At 44.5% G+C, this 24,293-nt stretch overlaps 4 protein-coding genes across 4 annotated transcripts in view; 1 reads left to right on the top strand and 3 right to left on the bottom strand.

Moving 5' to 3' along the window:
• The window catches only part of LOC147455484 (uncharacterized), a 59,792-nt gene that overhangs the window by 24,994 nt on the left and 10,505 nt on the right, over window positions 1-24,293 (bottom strand). The window lies entirely within an intron of this gene.
• LOC147455485 (uncharacterized) lies at window positions 11,412-12,344 on the bottom strand. The gene has a single exon (XM_086514256.1). It carries the CDS (start codon window positions 12,021-12,023, stop codon window positions 11,619-11,621), a length of 405 nt encoding a protein of 134 aa, XP_086370382.1. The 5' UTR covers window positions 12,024-12,344; the 3' UTR covers window positions 11,412-11,618.
• Window positions 12,357-19,440, bottom strand: LOC147455486 (uncharacterized). The gene is made up of 6 exons (XM_086515169.1): window positions 19,353-19,440; window positions 17,741-17,881; window positions 14,142-14,434; window positions 13,474-13,914; window positions 12,811-13,370; window positions 12,357-12,724 (listed from the first exon to the last, which is right to left on the bottom strand). Exons 1-6 carry the CDS (start codon window positions 19,438-19,440, stop codon window positions 12,370-12,372), a joined length of 1,878 nt encoding a protein of 625 aa, XP_086371295.1. The 3' UTR covers window positions 12,357-12,369.
• Window positions 19,235-22,942, top strand: LOC147455487 (uncharacterized). Its single transcript, XM_086515170.1, has 3 exons — window positions 19,235-20,075; window positions 20,186-20,586; window positions 20,655-22,942. Exons 1-3 carry the CDS (start codon window positions 19,540-19,542, stop codon window positions 21,773-21,775), a joined length of 2,058 nt encoding a protein of 685 aa, XP_086371296.1. The 5' UTR covers window positions 19,235-19,539; the 3' UTR covers window positions 21,776-22,942.

The following is a 24,293-nucleotide window of genomic DNA, read 5'->3' on the forward strand; positions in this document are numbered from 1 at the left end:
AAGGCAACAAACTGGGAGCTGTAAAAACTGGATACAACTAGCCATATGGGCAAACTGCAGAAACCAAGAGCTAGGGGGAAAACCTCTCCTCCCCCTCGACAACTAGCCATATGGAAAAACCTCTCTACAACTAGAAACTGAGAGCCAGGGGAAAAACCTCTCCTAGAGAGAGTAAAAATGCCTACCAAGCGAAGTGGAGAGACGATGACATTAAAAGATGGGCAGGGGGAGGCTTTGATGAAAACCATGTGGAGAGCCTGCTATAGAATCCTCGTAGAGAGAGCACATTGGAGCAACAAGCCAACTAACCCAAACAACCCAATGCAAAGAGCACAAGAAATCAATCAAGACAAGGAACGGAACACAATAAGTGGAAACAATATTTACCTATGCTTGAGTACGCATACAACAATATGGTGCATTTGTCGAAAGGCGAGGCACCCTTTGAAATTGTTGAAGGTGGCAAAAAGGATCCTCCCATTTTGCACACAATGGATAAGACTTTTGAAGTAGATCGGTACGTAAAAAACATGGATGAAATGTACAAGAAAATTAAGCGTGCCTTGGAGAAGACTCGGGCAAAGTAAAAAAGGACTTTTGATCGTCACCAACATAACTGTTGTTTTCACCTGGTGATTGGGTTCGTTTGTGGTTTAAAGGCAAGATTAAAGAAGATAAAGGGCAAGGACAGTTTGTTTCCAAAGCTCAACATGTGTTACTATGGGCCTTTTTAAGTACTCAACAAGATCAGCGATGCTGCTTATAGGCTGAAATTGCCTGGCAATTGGAAGATTCATAATGCGTTTCATGTGAGTCTTCTAAGGTCTTTTGTGGGAGATGTGCCGGAAGATAAACCTGAAGTTGAGAAACTTAATGACATCTTGGTACCTGAGTAGATTTGGCACATAAGGAAAGAAAAGTTAAGGGAAAAGTTACAAGCCGTTATTTGGTGAAGTTCAAGAACTATCCACCAATGGATGCAAAGTGGATGGAAGAAAGTGAACTGGTAGAGTCACCAGATGTATTGTAGCTTTACATTGAAGCCATTGGTTTACAACCCACATATTCTCTAACTCAAATCACTTCAGTAGAGCAAAGGTCAAAGGTCTTAACACGGGTTCAAAAGAGGGTTGATGCTGGAGCTAGCACTTCACATGTACATACAGATTCAATGCAATAGAAGTATACATTGTTTGACAAATTTTTAAGGCACAATGCTCACTTCTATGATAGACAAAAATGACAAAAGTATGAAGGCTTTATTAAATCATTTGTGCATATGTTTGGCAGTCTTTCTTGCGAATACATGCCATGATAAAAGGGTGCTAATCACACTAAATCATCTGTGATATGCAATCGAGGACGTTTTCGATTTCAAGAGGGTATGTCACGAGATTGTGACAAACACTACCTTATTTGTTGGTTTCCTTCCCTTGATTTTTAATTCATTGTTGGACCCTCTTTTTGAAATCACAAATGCTCGCACATTACATGGCCACAGTGAAATGGCCGTGGACCAAGAGTTTCACCCACTAGAGTCAAGGCCAGAGTTGGTTGGGCCGATTAACACTGAAATCTGTAACGGGAAGACAGGCACCACGTGTCGACGGAAACCTGAGACAGATGGTCTGCGGTATGAAGCTGCTCAACGACTACCTCGTCACTCCCCCCGCAAATAACCTTACAAGGTTCGGGCCATGAGTTCAGAGGACTGGTACAACCAAATATTCCCCAAACCGCAACCTGCGTTGCTTTGAAGTTCAAGCATACAACCAAACGCTCCTCAGACATCCCGTCTGCGTCCTTCAGAGGTTTTCCAGCATACAATGAAATGCTTCCCAAACATCCAATCTGCGTCATTCCAAGGTTTTCAAGCATACAACAAAACGCTCCCCAGACATCCCATCTGCGTCGTTCCAAGGTACAAACAATACCAAAACGACATTTCTCACTACTCCACCCAGGAGTAAAATCACCAATCATTGAAACTAGTATTAAAGCCAGAGTCAAACAATTCAAATCGGCACCAAGACAGGTTCAGAAACAGATACCATCCATTTCAAGCATATCAGGATCACCAAACAAGTTCTCCAACAGATTCAAGCTTAAAAAGCAATCTCGACATCAGTCGAGCTCGAAAAGTCGATTGACTTTCCATCCTGAAACATGCACCAAAAATTAGGATTATGTTCCTTCCATAAGGTCATAGCCGATTGTAGCATGGTCCATCAGCTCTTGGATAGACAATGTCCCTGTGGCGGTGATGGTAGTCCCAAGAGATAGCAATCTCATTGGACCTCTAAGGTTATTAGCTTGAGAAGAGACACCTATTGCGAGTTGTCCAAAAATTTCAAGTCGTATTCTGCCAGGGTTTCTGTGGCAAGCCCTTCAAAATATTCTACTCTGCCAGAAGTTGCAATCCGAAGGAAGATGTCTTAAGGCATGCAACTTTGGGTAAAAATTTTCTTGAAAGCTTGCCAAGTCCTTGAAGTGTGCGGCTTGGTAGCTATAGACATCCACCACTGCATGGCACTGCCTTTGAGAAAATCGGCGGCTCGAAAAAAAAAAATTTGATCCTTCTCTGCAAGTGATCTTTATGGCTTATGCTGTGTAAGATAGAGCGATGAAGACGGGAGCGCGCCCGATGCGCGATGAAGTAAGGGTGGGAGTGGCTAATAAGTTCACGACCGGGACACGAAAATTCTTCGAATAAAATTCCAATAGACTTTAGAAGCGCCCGTTTACTCTGTCTGCTCTTTGGAGGGACCGGTATGCTTTATAAAAGCACACGCTTGAAGCTCTGATACAATTGTAACGGGAGACAGGAACAACTTTAAGCACTTCAAGTAACAATTGAACTAAAAGAGATGCACAACACACGAGACGGGGAGTGACGGAGTTTCACCCCCAAGAGAGCATTGGCCCCAAACCTTGGCGCTCCTTTCAGTATTTCGTTCTATTACTTGAACTCGGTACAATGCCGATACCCACACTCTGCACCTTCACCCGGAAGAGTGCTAGAGACTGACCCCTCTGCACATATTTAAAGGCCCTTGCAGTTTACATGAAAAGCTTCAAACTCAAAATCATCTGGCCCCAAAAGCACTAGCGTCCAAAAGCTGGCAGCGCGTTTTGCGGAAATCCGTACAGGTGCCACATCAGCACAACCAACGCAAATTACGAAAATCCGTACTGGTCTGCCATGTCAGTACGTCAACGCAGAATCCAGAAATCCGTACAAGTCTGCCACGTCAACATGTCAGCACAGAATCCCGAAAATCTATGCAGATCTGCCACGTCATCAGCTCTCCACGCTAGTCTTCTGAGTGCTTTACTTTAATACCTTTAGTCACTTGGACCCCATCGAACGGGGTCCCATAAGTTGGAGGGAACTCTTTTTTAAAGATAGGCCACTCAGCAAGACTTTGCGAGTTGGTAAAACTTCTTTTGCTGCTTCTGCTACTTCACTTAAGGTTTAGGCTTCTCAGTCGGGATCTGTAGGTTGGCTCCGTTCTTTCGTGGCTTGACACATAAGCAATTTGTGACAGACCCAAATGGCTGTCAAAATGGTGGACGTAGGGAACAACTGTGAGTCTCAAAAATGCAAAAGCCATGCAACTGCCACCCACGTCACGAACCCATCATGGATGCCCACTCTTATCAACAAACAACAAACTGCCATCCACACTGGCTATGTATATGGGCAAACCCAAAAACGGTGCCTCAAAGACTTTGGCTCTGAAGTACATCTCTGACAAGTCGGCTCATGACAGTGATTGCCGACCAAGTGCAACACGCAATCCTGCATGTGCTATTATCCGCAAGAAAAAACATATATTGCGGCTGATCCAGAGGGTCCAAATGCATGACCAAAACTATCACTGGAAAGCTAGGAGGATGCCTTGATCCTTGAAAGGTGCAGCGGAATGAATATTGTAATTTCTCAAGATGAGTGATCCATATTTGCTCAAGGTTCCTTTTAGTTCTTATGGAAGGGAGAGCCTTCCGTTCTTTATGGAAAGTGCTATAATCACGAACAAAGTGAGTGGATATTGTGCGTGCAAGTGTATGAGACTGAGAGAAAGAGAGAAGAGAGATACGACACCAGAGACGTAAAACCCTCCTCCGAAGGCCCCACTCTCGTCGACGAGAGTGGTCTACTATTGATTGCACAAAGTGGTACAATGACGATGCATGGAACTGATGCAACTTGGGACTATGTCGGTGACGATGACGGGGACGGCGACGATGACCTAAAGGCTGAATTCTGCAATCTTCTAACCGCTGTCCACAAAAACGCTATGGCTGAAAATCTGGGGCTGATTCGGGGCTGCTGAAAACGCTGGTTTGGCTGCGTTTTAAGAGGCTGAAAATGATGATCTTCTACAAGTATCTAGGGCTGAATTGGCTGCTGTCTTTAATGCCGAAAACACTGGTACATCTGCTTCAATGAAGGCTGAAAATGAAAAACACTGGCAGCCTTTGTAGCGTTAGTGAAAACGCTAGGTACCCGGGAATGTTGGCGATGAGAGCAAAGCTGAAAATGAAAGCTTGTGGGAGATGTTGGCGATGACCCAAAACGCTAGGCTGATGGGTTGGTGGAAAAACGCCAATGGCTAGTGGTTGCTGAGGGGTTCTTGCTGAGAGAGAGGGAGTACCTGCTGCCTGGGGCCTGTTGTGCTCCTTGCTCATCTGCCAAAGAGTGCTAGCTTTGGTTTGCTTATATAATTTCTTACCCAAATTGCCCCACCTACTTTTGTTGGGAAGTCACTTAAATTAATAAGTGAAAAATGTCAAAAGTAGGGAAAATAGGCTAAAATCGCTGGAAAATTTCCCTAACTGATTCTAATGGATTCTGTGTTGGGGGAAAGGTCCCCTGTGGCCCCTCTTCTTGTATAGTGTACACATACTTATACTTAAAACTCACTTATAAGTGAGTACACACATTTTTTATTAAGTGTCCGGCCACTTTGGCCGGACAACTTATAAGTGTACTTAAATAAAACAAAGAACCCTCAAAATGACAATCGTGGGTTTCTTACGCTTGAGCTCTCTCTCTCTCTCTCTCTTTCGATCTGCTGCGCATCCTACTTCTTGCAGTGTGTTCCCATCTCCTCCTGCTCTCACACACTCCCTGCGCTCAACAAACTGGTATCAGAGCGAGGCTACGTGCCTTGGGCTAATCTCTCGCGCGTAGGAAGGAGTTTCTCTCTCATGCGCAGATTTCCTCTCTCTAGAAACAGCAGCGCAGCAGCTTTCTCTCTCTTCTCCAAGTACGGTACGTCGACTACCATTGCTTACACGCTGAAAACAGGGAATTACAAGTCCTAAACAGGTGTTTTTGGGCTGTTTTTGGCTAAAAACAGGCCATTTTCTGCATATTCAGGTGTAAAAACAACAAAAACAGGTTTACAGACTGTCACAGGGCACTTTGGGAACCCAATTTCACGTTTGGAATTGGGGCTTTCTACCACTTTGCTGAAATTTGTTGAATTTCAGCAATTATTCGTGACAAAACTTGGGGCTTTTGCTAATTTCAGCAAAAACTACCAAGTTTACTCCTTACAAGTGCAGGTGGCAAGGCTACAGTGGAGAATTGAGCAGTGAGAATTTGGGGTTCTTGCTGAATTTTAAAAAATTCGACAAAATTTCACTTATGTACTTACATTTGTGGTCAATTTGAGCAGAGAGATTGAGGCTTGTGGAGCCTACAGGTGTTTATTCACTTATTTGAGCAACTTTCACCTCTTATGTGTATTGCCAAATGTACTTTATGCAGTGAAACTGTGGCATGTACAACATTGGGGTTATTGCAAATGCATTTGGTGATGTATACTTGATGTGAGGTTGTTCTATGCGTTGAGTTTGACATACTCAATATGTCATCTTGCTGAAAATTTTACTTTTGAAGTAAATTACAGCATTATATTTGCTCTTGCAGACACTTTTACAGTGTATATTTACATTTGCTTTTGCGGTACAATGATTGTACTTCTTGGCTGAAAATTATCAGTTTTTGTTTTGCCTCATTATGGCTAACACTTCGTCATCCTCGGACTCTAAGAGCCTCTTTGAGATCCGTAGGTTTGATGGTACACGTTTTGATTTGTGGAAGGATCGTATACAGGGCATTCTTTTCTTGAAAGAGTGCGATGATGCATTGTCTGCAAATAAGCCAGAGGGTATGTCAAATGCAGATTGGACTAATCTTAATAGGAAAGCCATTACTTACATAAAGATGGCTGTGACTGATGATATCCTTGTTGACATCAAGGGACTTGACACAGCTATGGATGTCTGGGATAAGCTTAAAGCAACTTATGAGAATACGACTCTTGTAAATCAGGTCCATCTCATGAGGAAGCTTGTAAGCTTAGAGCTTGATGAGTCCAAATCTGTCTCTGATCACTTAAATGCCTTTGGTTGGATTTTGAGTCAATTGAGTGATTCAAGTTTGCAGGCTTTTGAGGATGATAAGCTCAAGGCTACCTTTCTACTTATGACACTACCAGAGTCTTGGGAAGCATTGGTTGTTTCTTTGAGCAACAACTCCAACTTGACCTATGATGGTGTGCGTGGTTCTATCCTCAATGAGGAGATTAGACGCAAGTCAAGTGGGAGTGGCAGTGGATCAGCCTATAATGTGCGTGGACGCAATGAAAAGGCAAAATGTTGCAAATAAGCAAAGAAATCGCAGCAAAAGCAAGGAAAAACAGCAAGACATCACTTGCTATCAATGCGGAAGAAAGGGGCATAAAAAGCCCGATTGCAGGTATTTTAAGAAAGAGCGGGAGCGCAAGAAGCAAATGAATGCAAAAGGCAAGAAAAATGACAAAGAGGGCAGCTCTAACCCTAAGGAAAGTGAGCCTGAAAAGGCAAATGTGATCTCTAGTGTTGTCATTAAAGAGATTGATGAAAATGAAGACACTAGTGATCTTTATGTTGCATCTTTAGATCCACATGTCATGACTATTGAGGATATGCTTATCACTAAGCATGATGTGATACATGCTTTGCTTTCTACTCACGATGGCCTGTCACAATCTTGGATTGTTGACAGTGGTGCCTCTTTTCATGTAACTCCCTCTTTGGAGTGTTTTGTCTCATACACTGCAGGAAACCTTGGAAAAGTGTATTTGGGTAATAACTATGCTTGTGACATTGAGGAAGTTGACACCATACACCTGGCACTTGATAATGGCCAGGAACTCACTCTTCATGATGTTAGATATGTGCCTGGTATCAAGAAGAGTTTGCTTTCAGTTGGGCAGTTGGATAGCAGAGGCTTCTTCACTACATTTGGTGGTGGCATGTGGAAGATCCAAAAGGGATCTATGCTTGTGACTAGAGGCAGTAAGAAGGGTACTTTATACTATCTGCATTGCAAGGCATTACCTGGTCGTTTTGTTGCAATTGCAGAAGTGCAATCACACATGGAGCTTTGGCATAAGCGTCTTTGACATATGAGTCATAAGGGACTGCAGACTCTTTCCTCCCTTGGTAGGATTGATGTAAAAAGCTCTAAACTTGATTTTTGTGATGATTGTGTACTTGGGAAGCATGTAAAAGCTTCTTACTCTCATGGAGCCTCTAAAAAGGCTAGTATTTTGGATCTTGTACATTCTGATGTATGCACAATGCCAATAAAAACTCATGGTGGTTCTCGTTACTTTGTGTCTTTCATTGATGATTGTTCACGTAAGCTATGGGTTTATTTGCTCAAGGATAAGAGTGAGGTTTTAAATGCATTTAGAAAGTTTTATGCCTTTGTTTGTACTCAAAAGGGTTTGAAACTTAAATGCATACGTACAGATAATGGGGGGGAGTATGTTTCTAAAGATTTTAATGTTTTTTGTGATGAGAATGGGATTAAAAGGGAGCTCACTGCCCCTTATAATCCATCTTCAAATGGTGTGGCTGAGCGTATGAATCGCACGTTATGTGAGAAGATTCGATGCATGTTGTCTACAGCTAATCTCTCGCAATTGTTTTGGGGAGAGGCACTTAAAACCGCGGTGCATATATGCAACTGATCTCCACATCGTGCACTTGATGGTGGCATCCTTGAAGAGGTTTGGTATGGCAAACCGGCTTAATATGACCACTTGAAAGTCTTTGGTTGTGAATGCTATGTACATGTGCCTGTTGACTTGAGGACCAAACTCGATATGAAATCCTTGAAAGACATCTTCTTGGGTTATGGAGATGAAGGTGAAATGGGATATAGAGTTTGGATTCCGGGGTCACATAAGGTAATTCGCAGCCGGGATGTGATATTTAATGAACCTAAGCTGCTGAAAAATGCCACATCCAGTGACTTTGATAAGAAAAAGGTGAAATTTCAGCATGATCAGTCACTTTCACAGCCATTTTCTACTGAAAATTCAGCTCCTTCTGATGCTGGGTCAGTGTGTTATCATTGAGCCACATGATAATGGACAACAAGGGGATGCTGAAATTCAGCCTGAGGGTCAAAATCAGCATGCTGAAAATCAATTACAGCAGCCTGAAAATCAATTACAGCAGGGTATAAATGCTGAAAATCAGCCTCTAATTGATGGGGTTAATGTTCCGCATGATGTAAAACCCTTGCCGGTTAATGTAGATCATTGGGTGAGGCGGTCTACACGTATAAGAAGACAACCAGAGAGGTTTCAGCCCTCTTTGGATTGTGCGACAATCTTTTGCAACCTTGAACACCAAGAAATAGCACCTTCAGCAAGTGTGAAAACATACCCACTGGTAGATTTCCTAGTGTCAAGATCACTTGCCATGTCCGAATCACAATAACCCCGCAGCGCAAGCGTACTCCCACCATAGCATATACATATGTCCTGTGTACCTTTCAAATATCTAAAGATGCATTTCACTGCCTCCCAATGTGGTTTGCCAGGGTTGGACATAAACCGGCTAACAACTCCCACTGCATGAGCAATGTCTGGACGTGTAGCAACCATGGCATACATCAAAGAACCACAGGTGGATGCATAAGGAATCCCTTTCATGACTTGTTTGGCAGCATCATCTTTTGGGCAATCAAGCTTGCTAAGCTTTGTGTGTGGCGATAAAGGCTTAGCATCAGCCATATGAAAATGTTCAAGTACCTTCTTGATGTACTTGTCTTGTGAGAGAAACAACAATTGTTTCTTTCTATCTCGCTTAATGCGCACGCCTAAAATATTTTCAGCTGTACCCAAATCCTTCATAGAAAAGGCTGAATTCAGCTCTTTCTTCAATGCATCTAATGTCTCTCTATGCTTTCCTGCAAGTAGCATATCATCCACATAAAGGACCAACACAATAAGAGTTCCATCCTCATCCTTTTTAGTGTAAAGACAGTGATCTGCATGACTGCGTTTGAACCCATGGTTGAGCATAAAAGTATCAAACTTCTTGTACCACTGTCTAGGGGATTGTTTCAACCCATACAAGCTACGTTTCAATTTGCATACTAAATGCTCTTTCCCTGGAATGACAAAGCCCTCAGGCTACTGCATATACAGCTCCTCATCCAAGTCACCATGTAAGAAAGCAGTGATCACATCCATTTGATCCAGCTCCAAATCCAAGATAGCACATAAAGCAAACAGCACACGGAGAGTGGACATCTTCACCACAGGTGAAAAAATCTCCTGGAAATCAATGCCTTCCTTCTGTGCATAACCCTTAGCAACTAGACGTGCTCTGTACTTGGGTTTGTAACACATTTGACCTTATAAACCCACTTGTTAGGAATAGCTTTCCTTCCTTTGGGCAAAGGCACAAGCTCCCATGTATTATTTGCATACAATGATTGCATCTCAGATTTCATAGCAAGCTCCCACTTACTCTTATCTTCACATGACTGGGCCTCTTTGTATGTAAGAGGCTCTCCCTCATCCGTCAACAGAGACTGAATATATTTCAGCCACAAAGGCTTCTAAGGAAGCCATATGGCTTGGCAGGTTGGTCAGGGATTTTGGTCTTCCTGCACATGCTCCGGTGCTTGCTTGTGATAGTCAAGAGTACTGTATGCCTGGCTAAGAATGCCATGTTTCATGCTCGTACCAAACACATTAGATGTGCGGTACCACTTTATACGACAAGTCTTGGATGATGGTCTTGTCTCATTGACAAAGATCAAAACACAAGACAACCCTGCAGATGTCCTCAGTAAAAGTCTTGCAAAGTCTCAACATGAGCATAGCATACGCTTAGTGGGAAAGGTACCACATTGGGCCTTTAAGTGGGAGGTTGTTGGGGGTAAAGGTCCCCTGTGGCCCCCCTTCTTGTATAGTGTACACATACTTATACTTAAAACTCACTTATAAGTGAGTACACACATTTTTTATTAAGTGTCCGGCCACTTTGGCCGAACAACTTATAAGTGTACTTAAATAAAACAAAGAACCCTCAAAATGACAATCGTGGGTTTCTTACGCTTAAGCTCTCTCTCTCTCTCTCTCTCTCTCTCTCTCTCTCTCTCTCTCTCTCTCTCTCTCTTTCGATCTGCTGCGCATCCTACTTCTTGCAGTGTGTGCCCATCTCCTCCTGCTCTCACACACTCCCTGCGCTCAACATTCTGATGGGAATACTGATGATCATGCTGTGTGCAACCAAAGGATATGCATCTATGCTAAGTGACTGGGCATGCACAGTCTACGAATAGACTCACAAAAGTGCCAGATCACTTCTAATCTAAACTGACTTGACTTGACGGAAACCCTGTTATGGTGTAGCTTGTCCACGGATACATAGGGTTGGATGTGTCACGTGACATCTCCTCCTTTTTAAAGAGAGGTACTGGTACCGAGCTGCATGGCTTCCTTGTAGTCTGTCAACAACTCTGGATAATCCTTGAAGAACTCTTCGTCGGCCCACTCTGATGTGTGGGTCATGCGGTACTTGAACTTCATAAAGGTCTGCAACGCTTGCTTCTTTGGGCCGCGCCGAAAGCGACACAAAGTCTTGTGTGGCTCCTTCAATGCTTCAACTTAGTCTAGAGTCGTGCTTCTTCCATCTTCAAGAATCTCCATGGCTAAAAATTCATGAAACCATTTCCAACACAGAACCATGAACATACCAATTCCATGTAAAGTGAGTGGAAAAAATATTGTCTTCGCTAAAGACTGTGTATGCAATGTAGATGAACATAGAGACGAAGTGACAACCCGTTCATCAAACACGTGCAAACAATGAGATCGAGTATATTGATAAGTATAACAAACTACAAAGAGCTTCATATTGTTTGCACGTATATCAAGTACAAGTATATCGACCCGTTCATCAAACACGTGCAAACAATGAGTCTGTACTTGATAGTATATTCATAAGTATAACAAACTACAAAGAGCTTCATAGTGATCTTGATTTAGTATTTACACACTGCATGATTACACACTACACAACAGACGAAACTCGAAAAGTTTAAAGTACTGGCCACTGGCATGACATATACTTCATAAATAGTAAACCATAATCTCATCAAACAAAAGGTACATCCAATGATAATTCATCCACAATAAACAAAGGTGGAACAAAGCACGAGTCCTGACTCAATAAAAAAGGAAACTAGGAAGCATGCTAAGATGCTAGCAGCCGCAAAGTACATACTACATACTACATGGCAATCAAGATACTCAAACATCCCTATCGAACTCTGAAGATGAGGAGGCCATGTCTCCTTCTGTCAAGACATTGCCCTCCTCATCAAACTCTGGCTCAACAATGGTGGGATCTCCTGAAGCACCTGCCTCCAGCAGCTCAAATGGGTCATCCTCCTCCTCAGTCAGAATGAGATGCACTGCCTCATTTGCTCGACCACGACTACTGCGCACAGACAACTTGCCTCTGCGAATGCTCTGCCATCGTGCTCTCTCTGGATCTGCAACCTCCTGGCGAAGAGGGATGGCCATGGCTCGTGCTCGTGATCTAGTGACCCGCCGATCCACGCTCTCAAGCTCTCTATGAAGCTCTCGAAGAATCTCCTCCTGCTCATCTCTGATCCGACAATCTATCTCCTGTGCAGTAGGATCTGGCACCATCTTTACTTGAGTCGGATCTACCTGCTCAAAAGTTCAAGTTAGCCAAGTATTAATTTTTAACATCGAGTCTCTCATATCCAAGACTCATGTAGCAATGATCTATTATTAAGACTTACCTGCTTGGGTGACACGAGCTTCATGTTCGCTCGACAATAGACCAACTTCTCCAATTGCATAGTGCTCAAGCGGTTTCGAATCTTCGTGTGTATCAGAGAGTAGGCGCTCCAATTGCACTCACAAGCACCAGCTGAGCAATCCTATAGACATATGTCATATGTCATATGACATACACACAAGATAAAGGAATAAATGAGAACCACGAAACACCCTGAGCGTGTAAACACAATTAGAATACCTGTGAGAGAATACGTAGTGCAAGATTGCACAACTTTGGAAGCCCGGCTCTTCCATAGTTCTGCCACCAAGTGAAGGGAAGCTTGGTAGCTTCCTGCCTCAAAGACACACTTCTCAAGAAAGACGGTCCCAGATTGTTCATATAGCTGCTCATCTCATTGTCAAGGTCCGGTTGCTCATCCTCAGTGAACATCCGCTCTAGGTACTCCGATCGCAAGTTGAGCAAACCGCTCTCTGCAAAAAGCTCTGGAGTCTTGTAGAGAGGATGGAGTATAGCAACCATCCCATGAATAGGATGACTCATATACGTCCGTCTACTCTCCACAATAGCAAGGATGTCATCCCGCCTGCAATTCACAAGACTTCACAGTCAAGACTTAAAACAAATACAACATCCAACTTTCCAAGGATCAAGCATTGACTAAGGACTTACCGCTCTGGTGTCACGGAGGTATATGTAGCTATGTGCTGCCTCATCTGCATGAATAGATGATACACAAGGCCAAGAGTCGACCCCTCCATGTCTGTCACACGCAAGAGAACATAGAGAGGCTGGAGAGCCACTGCCAAAGAGTGTACCTCTACCCAAAAGCTCTCATCAAGCACTTTCCTCTGTATATACTTGGTAGGCTCCGTCTGCGCATGGTGCATCAAGCGCCACTTAGGGTCCACAACTGTCTGCAACAGTGGATCCCTCAACCTGTAAAGCCTCTGAAGTACTAGGTACATGTATGCAAACCTAGTCTTCGAGGGACGCACCATGTCTAGTGTGCTGTGACTCCTGAATATGGCAAGTGCTTGATGTTTCTTGCGGAAGAAAGTAGTCATCTTCGACGCATCAAAGACAATAGGCTGTACCCAAGTCAACTTGCCAATATCCTCCATGAGTAAGTCGAGGCAATGTGCAACACATGGAGTCCAAACTATGCGAGGGAACTCCGCCTCAACCATCTCCCCCATGGCCTTGCAGTTGGACGCATTGTCCGTAACAACCTGCAAAACCAGTGACCATTATACGTCGTACTATGGCTTCTAAAAAGAGCATGAGATTCGACAAACTAAAAAGCGCAAGAAATTCGACTCTCGAGAATGATACCTGTACGAAATTATCCTTCCCGACCTCCTTGATGGCATGCCGAATGTGCCCAAAAATAAACTCTGCCGAAATACGCTCACCAGCCTTGCCCGCGTCCACAGCACGTAGGAAGTATGTACCAAGGCAAGAGGAAACAAGGATGTTGATAATGTGGCGTCTCCGAATATCACTCCACCCATCAGAGATGATAGTACAACCAAACTGCTGCCAGCCAGCTTTCACTGGGACTAAGGCTCTGTCAATGATCTCTCGCTGCTCATCTAACATTTTTGTGCGCATCCTCTGATAATCCAAGCCACTCCAAGAATTTGTGGTGCCGACTTGTGCAATGGCTCGAACCATTCGCTTCCATTGCTTTGTCCGCAAGACATTAAATGCAATGTTGCACTCTATGAGAGTGCGAGCAATCTCTGTTTCTGCAATTTTTTTGCCGCCACCCAGCTTTCACTGGGACCAAGGCTCTGTCAATGATCTCTCGATGCTCATCTAACATTTTTGTGTGCATCCTCTGATAATCCAAGCCACTCCAAGAATCTGTGGTGCCGACTTGTGCAATGGCTCAAACCATTCGCTTCCATTGCTCTGTCCGCAAGACATTAAATGCAATGTTGCACTCCATGAGAGTGCGAGCAATCTCTGTTTCTGCAATTTTTTTCTCTCTCTTTTACCCAAGACTGTGCATGGACACGTGAAGGCAAAGTAGACTGCGTATACATGCGTGTGCTCTGATCTGTATCCTCATCTACATCCTGAGAACAACGAGCCCTTTTCCTGCTAACATCCTTTTCCTGCTGAGTAGGTGCATCTGGAAAATCTGCAAACAATGCATCCTGCAAGGCATCCTGTGTTTCCTCATCTGCTTTCTTACCCTTGGACGAGGGAAGACCCCCTCCCGGAAAGTGCTCTAGAATCAAAGCATCCTTGATCTCTCGCGGAACAAGCTTGCATCCTCCGCATTGGCCTGTAGTGCCGATGCCAGTAAGGTGCCTCAACACACGCGTCACCGTACTTGTCTTCTGCTTTCCTCAATATTTGCAAGTCCAAGTGCGTGTTCCTGATCCTGCTTGCCCTCCTGTATTTACCACCGCAATGACATTGGTGTATGCGCGCCAGACTGGGTTGGGTTTGCAAGGCATGGTCGACCTACACATGCAGTAGGAACACGACATTGTGACTAAAAGGCATGTGCTATCGCGAGAGAATCACAAAGAAATGTGCGAGGGAGAGACAGAAGGTTTGCTTTCTTATCGGTAAACACGCGCGAAAAGGCTTTGCAGATTGACTTTGCAGAGACTTTGCAGGTTGCAGGTCACTGTTGCAGATACTCACCAGTAAAATAAGGCGCCCAGACTATACCCAGCCAAGCGAAAACAAAAGGCCTCACGCGTAGGGGTTTTTTTTTTAAGTAAAAAAAAAGCGTACACTACAATTCCGTACCGTACAGACGTACGGTACCGTACGAGCTGGACGTACGTACAAATCCTTCCTTGCGCTGGTTTGGCTGCGTTTTAAGAGGCTGAAAATGATGATCTTCTGTAAGTATCTAGGGCTGAATTGGCTGCTATCTTTAATGCTGAAAACGCTGGTAAATCTGCTTCAATGAAGGCTGAAAATGAAAAACGCTGGCAGCCTTTGTAGCGTTAGTGAAAACGCTAGGTACCCGGGAATGTTGGCGATGAGAGCAAAGCTGAAAACGCCAGCTTGTGGGAGATGTTGGCAATGACCCAAAACGCTAGGCTGATGGGTTGGTGGAAAAACGCCAATGGCTGGTGGTTGCTGAGGGGTTCTTGCCGAGAGAGAGGGAGTACCTGCTGCCTGGGGCCTGTTGTGCTCCTTGCTCATCTGCCAAAGAGTGCTAGCTTTGGTTTGCTTATATATTTTCTTACCCAAATTGCCCTACCTATTTTTGTTGGGAAGGGAAAATAGGCTAAAATCACTGGAAAATTCCCCTAACTAATTCTAATGGATTCTGATGGGAATACTGATGATCATGCTGTGTGCAACCAAAGGATATGCATCTATGCTAAGTGACTGGGCATGCACGGTCTACGAATAGACTCACAAAAGTGCCAGATCACTTCTAATCTAGACTGACTGGACTTTATGGAAATCCTGTTATGGTGTAGCTTGTCTACGGACACATAGGGTTGGATGTGTCACGTGACGATCCTACCATACCTCTTACTAGCATGGACGGTGAGGTGGGCACAGGGTCCGCAAAAGAAGCCTCCTCTCAAGAAACATAGTGTACTAAAAAAACGATAGAGGGTCTCCATCATCGCTCAATGAAGGCCACTGCCACTCACCAAGATCCTAGTCTAATTGAGCAAGGGGCTTTCCCTGCCAAATTCACAATCTCCAACGTGGTGCCTCCTCCTTAGTAAAAACAAGATCAACACATGATCTCCTCTAAAAAGAGCCTACTACTCTTAGCAGGCTGCCCATTGGCAGCCTATTCACATGGAGCCTAACCCTAAAACTCCAATCTGATGTCACAAGGCTTGGGCACCCCAAGTCAAGAATCTGACACGACACGGGAGAGTCACTTGAAATACTTCACAACTTTCAAATCACAATTCAATTTGGTCGACACGACCCGACCCGACATAGTTCCGTGCCCATAGAAATTGGCCCCAAAGACTGGCGCCCCTTTCGGTATTTCTTTTATATTAATTTTGAGCAAAGTACAACACCCTAAGGGATCCTATGCTCTCAGACTCTACGTCCAGATGCTCTAAAGAGTGAGGCCCCTAAGGGTCCTTACAAATTTACAAGGGATGCCAAAAGCAAAGCCCCAAAAGCAATTAATCTCAAAAGCAAAGTGTTCCAAAAGCAATTGTTTCAAAAACAACTGGTCAAAAAGCTGCCCCAAAAAGCCAAGAGCGCAAATTGCGGAATTTCCGTACTGCTGCCACGTCAGCATGTCAACGCGATTTCCGGACCTTCTGTCACGTCATCATCTCTGCCGGGGGTGGTCATGCCACATCACCATCTCTATCTGCGGATGGTCATGCCACATCATCATTTTGTGACATACCCCCCTCTTGAAAGAATTGTAATCGCCCTCGATTACGTTTGCAAAATCAGACATAAGCCATAGACCAGTTCAGTAGACACTGACTCTAAGTACCGACGCACTAGACGACACAAATCCAGCACTTGTACAAAGACGACAGTCACATCACATCACATATAATCTAGGACCATGATTCCTAGCAACGTTTAGCAATCGCATCTAGATCTGCACAGGACCTCACTGATGTCGATTAACTAATCCCATATCGCGATCACGTCCATGGATTCGATTCTGATCTAGGACCATGATTCCCGACAACGTATTTAGCAATCGCATCTAGATCTATCCCAGATCTCACTGATGTCGGATTGACTGATCCCATATTGCGATCATGTCCATAGGTTTTTGCATTCTAGCATTGTCGTGTGCGAGTGATCACTCCATCTATAATCCAACACTGTCATGTGCAAGTAATCATTTCCGGGGATCCCAATCCATCATTAAGTTCATACTAAACAGAGTGGTCCAATCATTCAGTTCTAGCTATGTAGCCATCTCATCCCGTAAGAACTCTTGATGCGCTCACGACAGTTCCATTGAATCAATCGTGATTCAATATTCACGACAATTTCATTGAATCAATCGTGATTCAATTTTCATGATTCGTTATCAGGTTCATTCGGGAGCTGTCACTGCTCCAAAATCATCATCTCATTCTTAATCCTGTTATTTGTTCACAAATAGCAGGTTCTTCTATTAGCTTCATTCAAAATTCATGATACTTATCAAGTTCATTCTGAAGCTATCATTGCTCCGAATTCGTCATCCATTATCATCGATTTTACCTGTTATCTGCACACATTTAGTAAGTTCTTCCAGAGAACATTAATCTCATACATAAATCAGAATCATCTTTGGAAATTCCTATTTCAAAGTTCTTCATTCACACACTTAGTTCATATTGAACACAGTGTTTCAATCATCTAGACATCTCATCCGTCCAGAAGTCTTGATGCACCTAGATCCCTGTGTAGCCATCTCATCCCGCAAGAACTCTTGATGCGTTCACAACAGTATCTAGTCATCTCATTCATATGGGAATCTTGATGCACTAGAATCATTCAACATCCTCATCATCCATTCATTCAAATTCATCATTCTTATCTTGAATCGACGGATCCATTCTTGAGCTTCCGTGGCTCCCGATCTCATCCTTGATTTCATCTGCAAAACAGATAAGGAGATGCTCACCTCGTTGCAAAAGAGTGGATGTCCAGCTCCATGCTTCCCAATCCATAGAGATGTGAGTTCCTCGCTCCTCTTTCCGATTATCTTTCACAAACAACCAGATTGTCAGTACATCAGTATCCCTTTCAGTGTCCTTCCCAGTATCTGGTTCATCTTCCGATTAACAGCTCCTCCAGCTCTTTCAACGAGTAAAGCTTCGGCTTTTCTACACTCATCAATCCTTTAAGCTATCATCCCATCTTGAGAGGAGAATCAATGGCCTCACGCCATCTCGAGTGAATCTCATCAATCGGGTAATCCTTCAGGTGTTTCGCAAATCTCGGGTTCTAGGGTACTTGATCAACCTTTTCACACATGTGTCAACCTGCAGTTGATGCTTGTACTTCGCTCTGACAAACTTCTATGCCAAAAAATTTGCCCAAATCTTCATTCTTTTCTTCAATTCCCGCACCGGTTTTCATCTTTTCTTAGTCTTTCCGCTGAGAGGTGTTATCTTGTCCGATTCTCCACGAGAACCCGTGTGTAATTTGGGATTCTTTTTGGCCTATGCCCTGAAGACGGGAGTGCGCCCGATGCGCAATGAAATAAGGGTGAGAGTGGCTAATAAGTGCGGGGTCGGGACATGAAGATTCTTCAATAACAATTTCAAGAATTGTGCCCATGTCACAAATTGATGACGTGGCAGTGCAACCCGGACACACACGACAAAGATGCTGACGTGGACAAGCTGTACGGACGCCCGTGAAAAACCTTGAAAGGCTGAACGGACGCCCGTAAAAAGCGTTGGCAAGCTGTACGGACGCCCTGGAAACGCGCTGACAGCTGCTAACGTGGCAGAATTGTACGGAATTCAGCTTTTTGTGTCGATGGCCTTTTTTGGCAGATTTTTGAAAACCAATTGCTTTTGGAACTCACTACTTTTGAGTTTAACTGTTTTTGGGGCTCTGCTTTTGGGTGAAAACGCCAGACAACAGAAGAAGCGTGTGCGCTTCGAAGGATTGTCCAGTTCGTCCCCATCTTCTTCTGACAGCTCGGACAGCCCATCTTCTTTTGACTCGAGCGATGAGAACGGTAAGAAACGACAGAAAGATCATATGTTTTATGCAAAAAGAAAGCATTTTTACCACAGTAACACGGAACGGGCGGAACGGGGGCATTTCGTTCCATAACGGCGTTTCGAGCAAGGCCGGCCGGAGAAACGGCTACGGGAACGGGCGGACGTTCCGGTTCCGGAACGTAACAGCGGAACGGCGTTCCAGCCGGGCGGAACGGGACGGAACGGTCCGGAACGGCCGGACGGAACGTCTGGCGGCAGTTTTTAAAATTCAAATTTGGGTGGCAGTTTTTAAATTTCAAAAACAGGCGGCAGTTTTTGGAGCGCCCACTCATGGGATGGTTCACACTAGAGGTGTGTGTGTGTGTTTGGGGGGGGGGGGGGGGGGTCTTCACTATTTTCTCCTATAAAAGCTAATGCACACCCCTCACAATTTCATAGCCCTCACTCTCCCGCATTGCTACTTGAGTCTTGAAGCGCCACTCTCTCCCTCTCAAGCTTGAAGCTTGAAGCCACTCTCTCACACCCTCTCTCAAGCTTGAAGCTTCAAGCCTCTCTCACCCTCTCTCTCAAGCTCGAAGCCACAAGCTCTCAAGGTTGAAGCTTCATCCCTCTCGCAACTTGCAAGCTCCATTCCAATTTCCTTCATTGCATCCCTCTCTCAAGCTCCATCCCTCTCTCAACTTTCAAGCTCCATCCCTCCATCTCTCTCTTGAGTTTCAAGCCTCAAGTCTCAAGCGCCATCAACATGGCACAAGCTTCCGCATCAAATGAAGGTCCCTCGGTTGGTAAGAGAGGAAAGAAGGATGAGCCTTCATGGTGGGATGAGGTGCACTCCGAAGTCTTGGGCAAAGAAGGCGGTGCAAGATCATGGACATGCAAACTATGTGGATTTCAACGCAAATCCGGGACAAGCAAGGTTCGAGCACATCTCCTTCACATAGTGGGGGAGCAAGTGAAACTTTGCATTAATGTGACGGCCGAGAAGAAGAAGGAGCTTGAGATCAAGGATGCCATCATAAGAGCCAAAGCAAATGATCAACCCAAGCGGAAAGCCATTGACCCCAATCACTTGGTTTTTCCTTCTTCTACCACTCATTCGCACGCTTCCGTTGGAGGTAGTAGTGCGGCGGCTCAATCATCATTTCAAACGAGCACTCCCTCTCATCCCACCCATCGTCAACAAACTCTAGATTCGTCATGGGATCCCAAAAAGAAGGAGGATGTGGATGCCGCCGTTGCCCGCTTTTTTTATCACGATCATATCCCTTTCATAAAGACTCGGTAAGTTCCAATTTCTCAATGCTCTTTCATATCATGACCATAACTAGTATGTTTGTTTTTCAATCTACATTGTCTTCTCTTTTGACCTTTGTGACATGTACATTGTATAGGTCGGACTACTTCAAGGCAATGTGCACAAGGATTGGGGATTACGGGCCACGCTACGTGCCACCCACTTCAGAGGCCCTCCGTACTACTCTTCTTGATAGAGAGAAGGCCGTTGTGGAGATGGCAGCCGTAAACATGAAGCGACAATGGGCCAAGTATGGAGTGACACTCATTGCAGATGGATGGAGCGACACAAGGAGGAGATCCATTCATGGGCTTGTGGCTTATTGCAAGGGAGAGATGTACTTTGCCCACTCACATGACGCCACAGAAACAGGGAAATCCGCCGATGTGCTTGCTGGAGAGTGGGCGTCTGCCATAGAGATCATTGGCCCAGAGATGGTGTTGCAGCTTGTCACGGATGGGGAGGCATCAAACAGGGCAGCCGGCGCCATTTTGGAGGGCATGTATCCCGCATCAAAGTGTCATTTTGTATGGCACATTGTCTCAATAACCTTTTAAAGGATATAGGGCGCCTACCTTGGATTGAGCCTCTCATTACAAGTGCGTCCAAGATAGTGTCCTTCATCAACAATCACAATCTCCTTCGTGCTACATTCTTGAAGCGGTCAGGGGGTAAGGTTCTCTTGAAGTATTGCGAGACCCGCTTTGCCTACAACTACCTAATGGTTCATCGCCTATGCGAATGTCAGAGTGCAGTGCGGCAGACCCTCATCAGTACGGAGTATACTTCCTCATCCTACGCAGGTTCAGTCGCAGGGATCTTATGTGCAAGCAAGTCAGAGGATCCCCAGTTTTGGGAGTCACTGAAGACTATAGACCAAATGGTACAGCCGGTACTCCACTTGCTTCGAGTAGTTGATAGCATGCAACCTTGCATTGGCAAGGTTTATGAGGCCATGGATCGCATGGTGGAGGCCCTCCAAACACTTGAGCCAAATGCAGATAGGTTTGAGGAGATTAGCTTGCTTTGTCAGAGCAGATGGGACGCCTATGCTTCCCCTTTCCATGGTGCGGCTTTTGTGTTGGATCCAGAGTTTCAAGGTGCAGGACAGGAGCATGATGGGGAGGTGACCAAGCAATGGAACGAGATCTTGACCATGTTTCACCCTGATCGAGAAGAGCGCCGCAAAATCAAGGATCAACTTGCTATGTACAGGGATATGCGAGGATCATTTGGGCTTGCCGATGCCCAAGTTGATCGCACCAAGATCTCCTCAGTTTTGTGGTGGCAGGACTATGGCTCAGATGGGCCAGAGCTTCAGAGACTAGCTATCCGCATCCTCAGCCAAGCGGTTAGCTCCTCTTGCTTGGAGCAATTGTGGAGTGTTTATAGCCACGTTGCATCCAGGAAGAGAAACCGACTTGCAGTGGAGAAAGCAAATGATCTTGTATTTGTGAGTGCAAACTTGCGTATGCTTTGCAAGTCGGCATCCAAAGTATCAGATCCCTTTCTACAGTGGGAGATGGAGGCAGAGGCGGAGATACTTGGGGAGGGTGGATCTACAGAGGTTTTACATGAAGTGGATGATGCGGACGAGCCTGTTGGGGATGAGGATTGGGATGACATCCATGATCTCCATGACACCACTACAGATTGGCAGGCTGGCTCTTCTGCCACTGGTCCTTGAGCCTTGGCCCTTGACATGTTTCCATTATGGCATTTTGGCATCTATGTATTGAGCTCTTGAGTCCATAGTGGCTAGTCTTTACTCTTGAGCCTCGACTCTTATCTTTTCTCAGTGCTTACCTTTTTGTAGTGCCTTGGCTGGCCTTATAAGCCACACTTGAATTTATACTATATAGTCATAGTCTTTTAAGTTTTTAATCCGTCTTTCTGTCTATTCAACTTTATTGAGCTCTTCAATCTTTGCACTTCCTAGATAATGTTATTTGTGATGCACTTAGTATGTTATGAGGTGTCTACAACCCCGGTAAATTGAATTTACATCCGCAACCACTAACGCGCATCGCGCACAAGCGACATGTTGAAACTTAAAACATGCTTGAACATGATTCTAATTATCCAAGTAGGTGTTAGAAGCTTTGCTTATAGTTGTTTCCTAACTTATAGGTTGTTTTGAGGCTAATTTCAACGTTTTTTGGTGGACCGTTCCGGCGTTCCCGTTCCGGTCCCCGCCTATACGTTCCGGTACCGTTCTGGAGCCCCCCGTTCCGGTTCCCCGTTCCCATTCCAAGTAACTTTGATTTTTACAGAGCCAATCAGTATGATTTCCTGGACAACAAGGGCAAAAAGGCCAAAGAATTCAAAGAGGAAGGACAGGCAATAAAGTTTGAGTACTTTTCAGGGTTTCGACTCTCGAGATGCTCCCAAGGCTTTAACCTTTATCCCCCAACAGTTTGATATAGCATTTTTTGGAGGCTGCTATACATAGCACTCCAAGATCAGACGGGCAGCATTCTTTCTGAAAGGCAATGCACGGACATGGTGGTCCACTCTTTTGTTAAGAAAACAAGCACCGACAAAGTGGTTAAAATTTAAGAACCTCTTTATTTCTTCATTGCTCACACAAGAATACGAACGAGACGTGATTACTGACTCCAACTATATTCGGATGGTTAAGACAGAATCTTTGGATTCTTATTGTGAGAGATTTTGGGATACTTTTCTACCTGCTTCATCCTTTAAGAAGATCAGTTTTAAGGAGCAGATTGAGCGTTTTTGTTGTGGACTTCCCAAAGAAATTCGAGACTATTGTCTTGAAAGGAAGTCCGAGTCCACACAACACTTGACAGGACATGCGAAGCGGGGATTTGATTTACATTCAAGTAACTTGACTTACCCATCAGATAACCTTCAACAAGTCATAACAGAAACAAACGACAGAGAGATAGACGACCTCCACTGACAGAAGACCAGAGAGATGAATATTTCAAAGCAAGAAAGTGTTTTGAATGTGGAGAACAAGGACATATTGCTACGCAGTGCCCCAAAAAGGCACAAGAATCAGGACAACTGACAGATTGAAAGGACAGCAGGACAAGGCGATACTCGTTCCTAAAAAGATTTTAGATAGGAAATTATGGATGAACTAGCAATATTTTGCTTTATAAATTTATGAAATAAGACGTTTTGGAAGATGATTTTGAATTATGAATAAAAATAATGTTTTATGAAAGAACCTACTATTTGTGAGTAGATAACAGGATTAAGAATGAGACGATGATGATTTTGGAGCAGTAACAACTCTCAAACGAACCTGATAATTGAATCACGACCGATTCAATGGAACTGTCGTGCGCGCATCAAGAGATGGCCACACAACTGGATCTGAATGATTGGACCACTCTGTTCAGTATGAACTTAGTGATGGATTAGGATCCCCGGAAATGATTACTCGCACACGACAGTGCTTAAGGCGAACGATTACTCGCACACGACAGTGCTTGAGGCGAATGATTACTCCCACACGACACTGCTTGAGTGGAAAATCTCTATAGACATGATCGCAATAAGGATTAGTTAATTCGACATCAGTGAGGTCCGAAATAGATCTAGATGCGATTACTAAATACATTGCTGGCAGTCATGGTCTAAGATTTTGAATGAATTTTTCTATGATTAATTCGTCATGTGATGTCATGTGTGAGTGATGTGATTGTCCTCTTTGTACCAAGTGCTAGATGTGTCGTGTCTAGTGCGTCGGTACTAAGAGTCAATGTCTACTGAACTCGTTTATGGCCTATGTCTGTTTTGCAGACGTAATCGAGGGCAATTACAATTCTTTCAAGAGGGGGGGGGGGGGGGGGGGGGGGAGGAAGGTATGTCACAAATTGATGACGTGACAGTGCAACCCGAACACACGCGCACACAGCAAAGCTGCTGAAGTGGACAGGCTGTACAGACGCCCGTAAAAAGCGTTGACAGGCTATACAGACACCTATGAAACGCGCTGACAACTACTGTCGTGGCAGAATTGTACGGGATTCTGCTTTTTGCGCTGGTGGCTTTTCTTGGCAGATTTTTGGGAACCGGCTGCATTTGGAACTCACTGCTTTTGAGTTTAATTGTTTTTGGGGCTCTGTTTTTGACATCCCTTGTAAGAATAAATAAACCCAAGAGATAACCCAAGAGGGTCTCACTTCTCGGAGCATCTGGACGCAGAGTCGAGAGCGAGTACCCGCGGG

Source organism: Adiantum capillus-veneris, chromosome 6, assembly GCF_014529385.1.
Source record: "Adiantum capillus-veneris isolate H3 chromosome 6, ASM1452938v2, whole genome shotgun sequence".
Lineage (NCBI taxonomy): Eukaryota > Viridiplantae > Streptophyta > Polypodiopsida > Polypodiales > Pteridaceae > Adiantum > Adiantum capillus-veneris.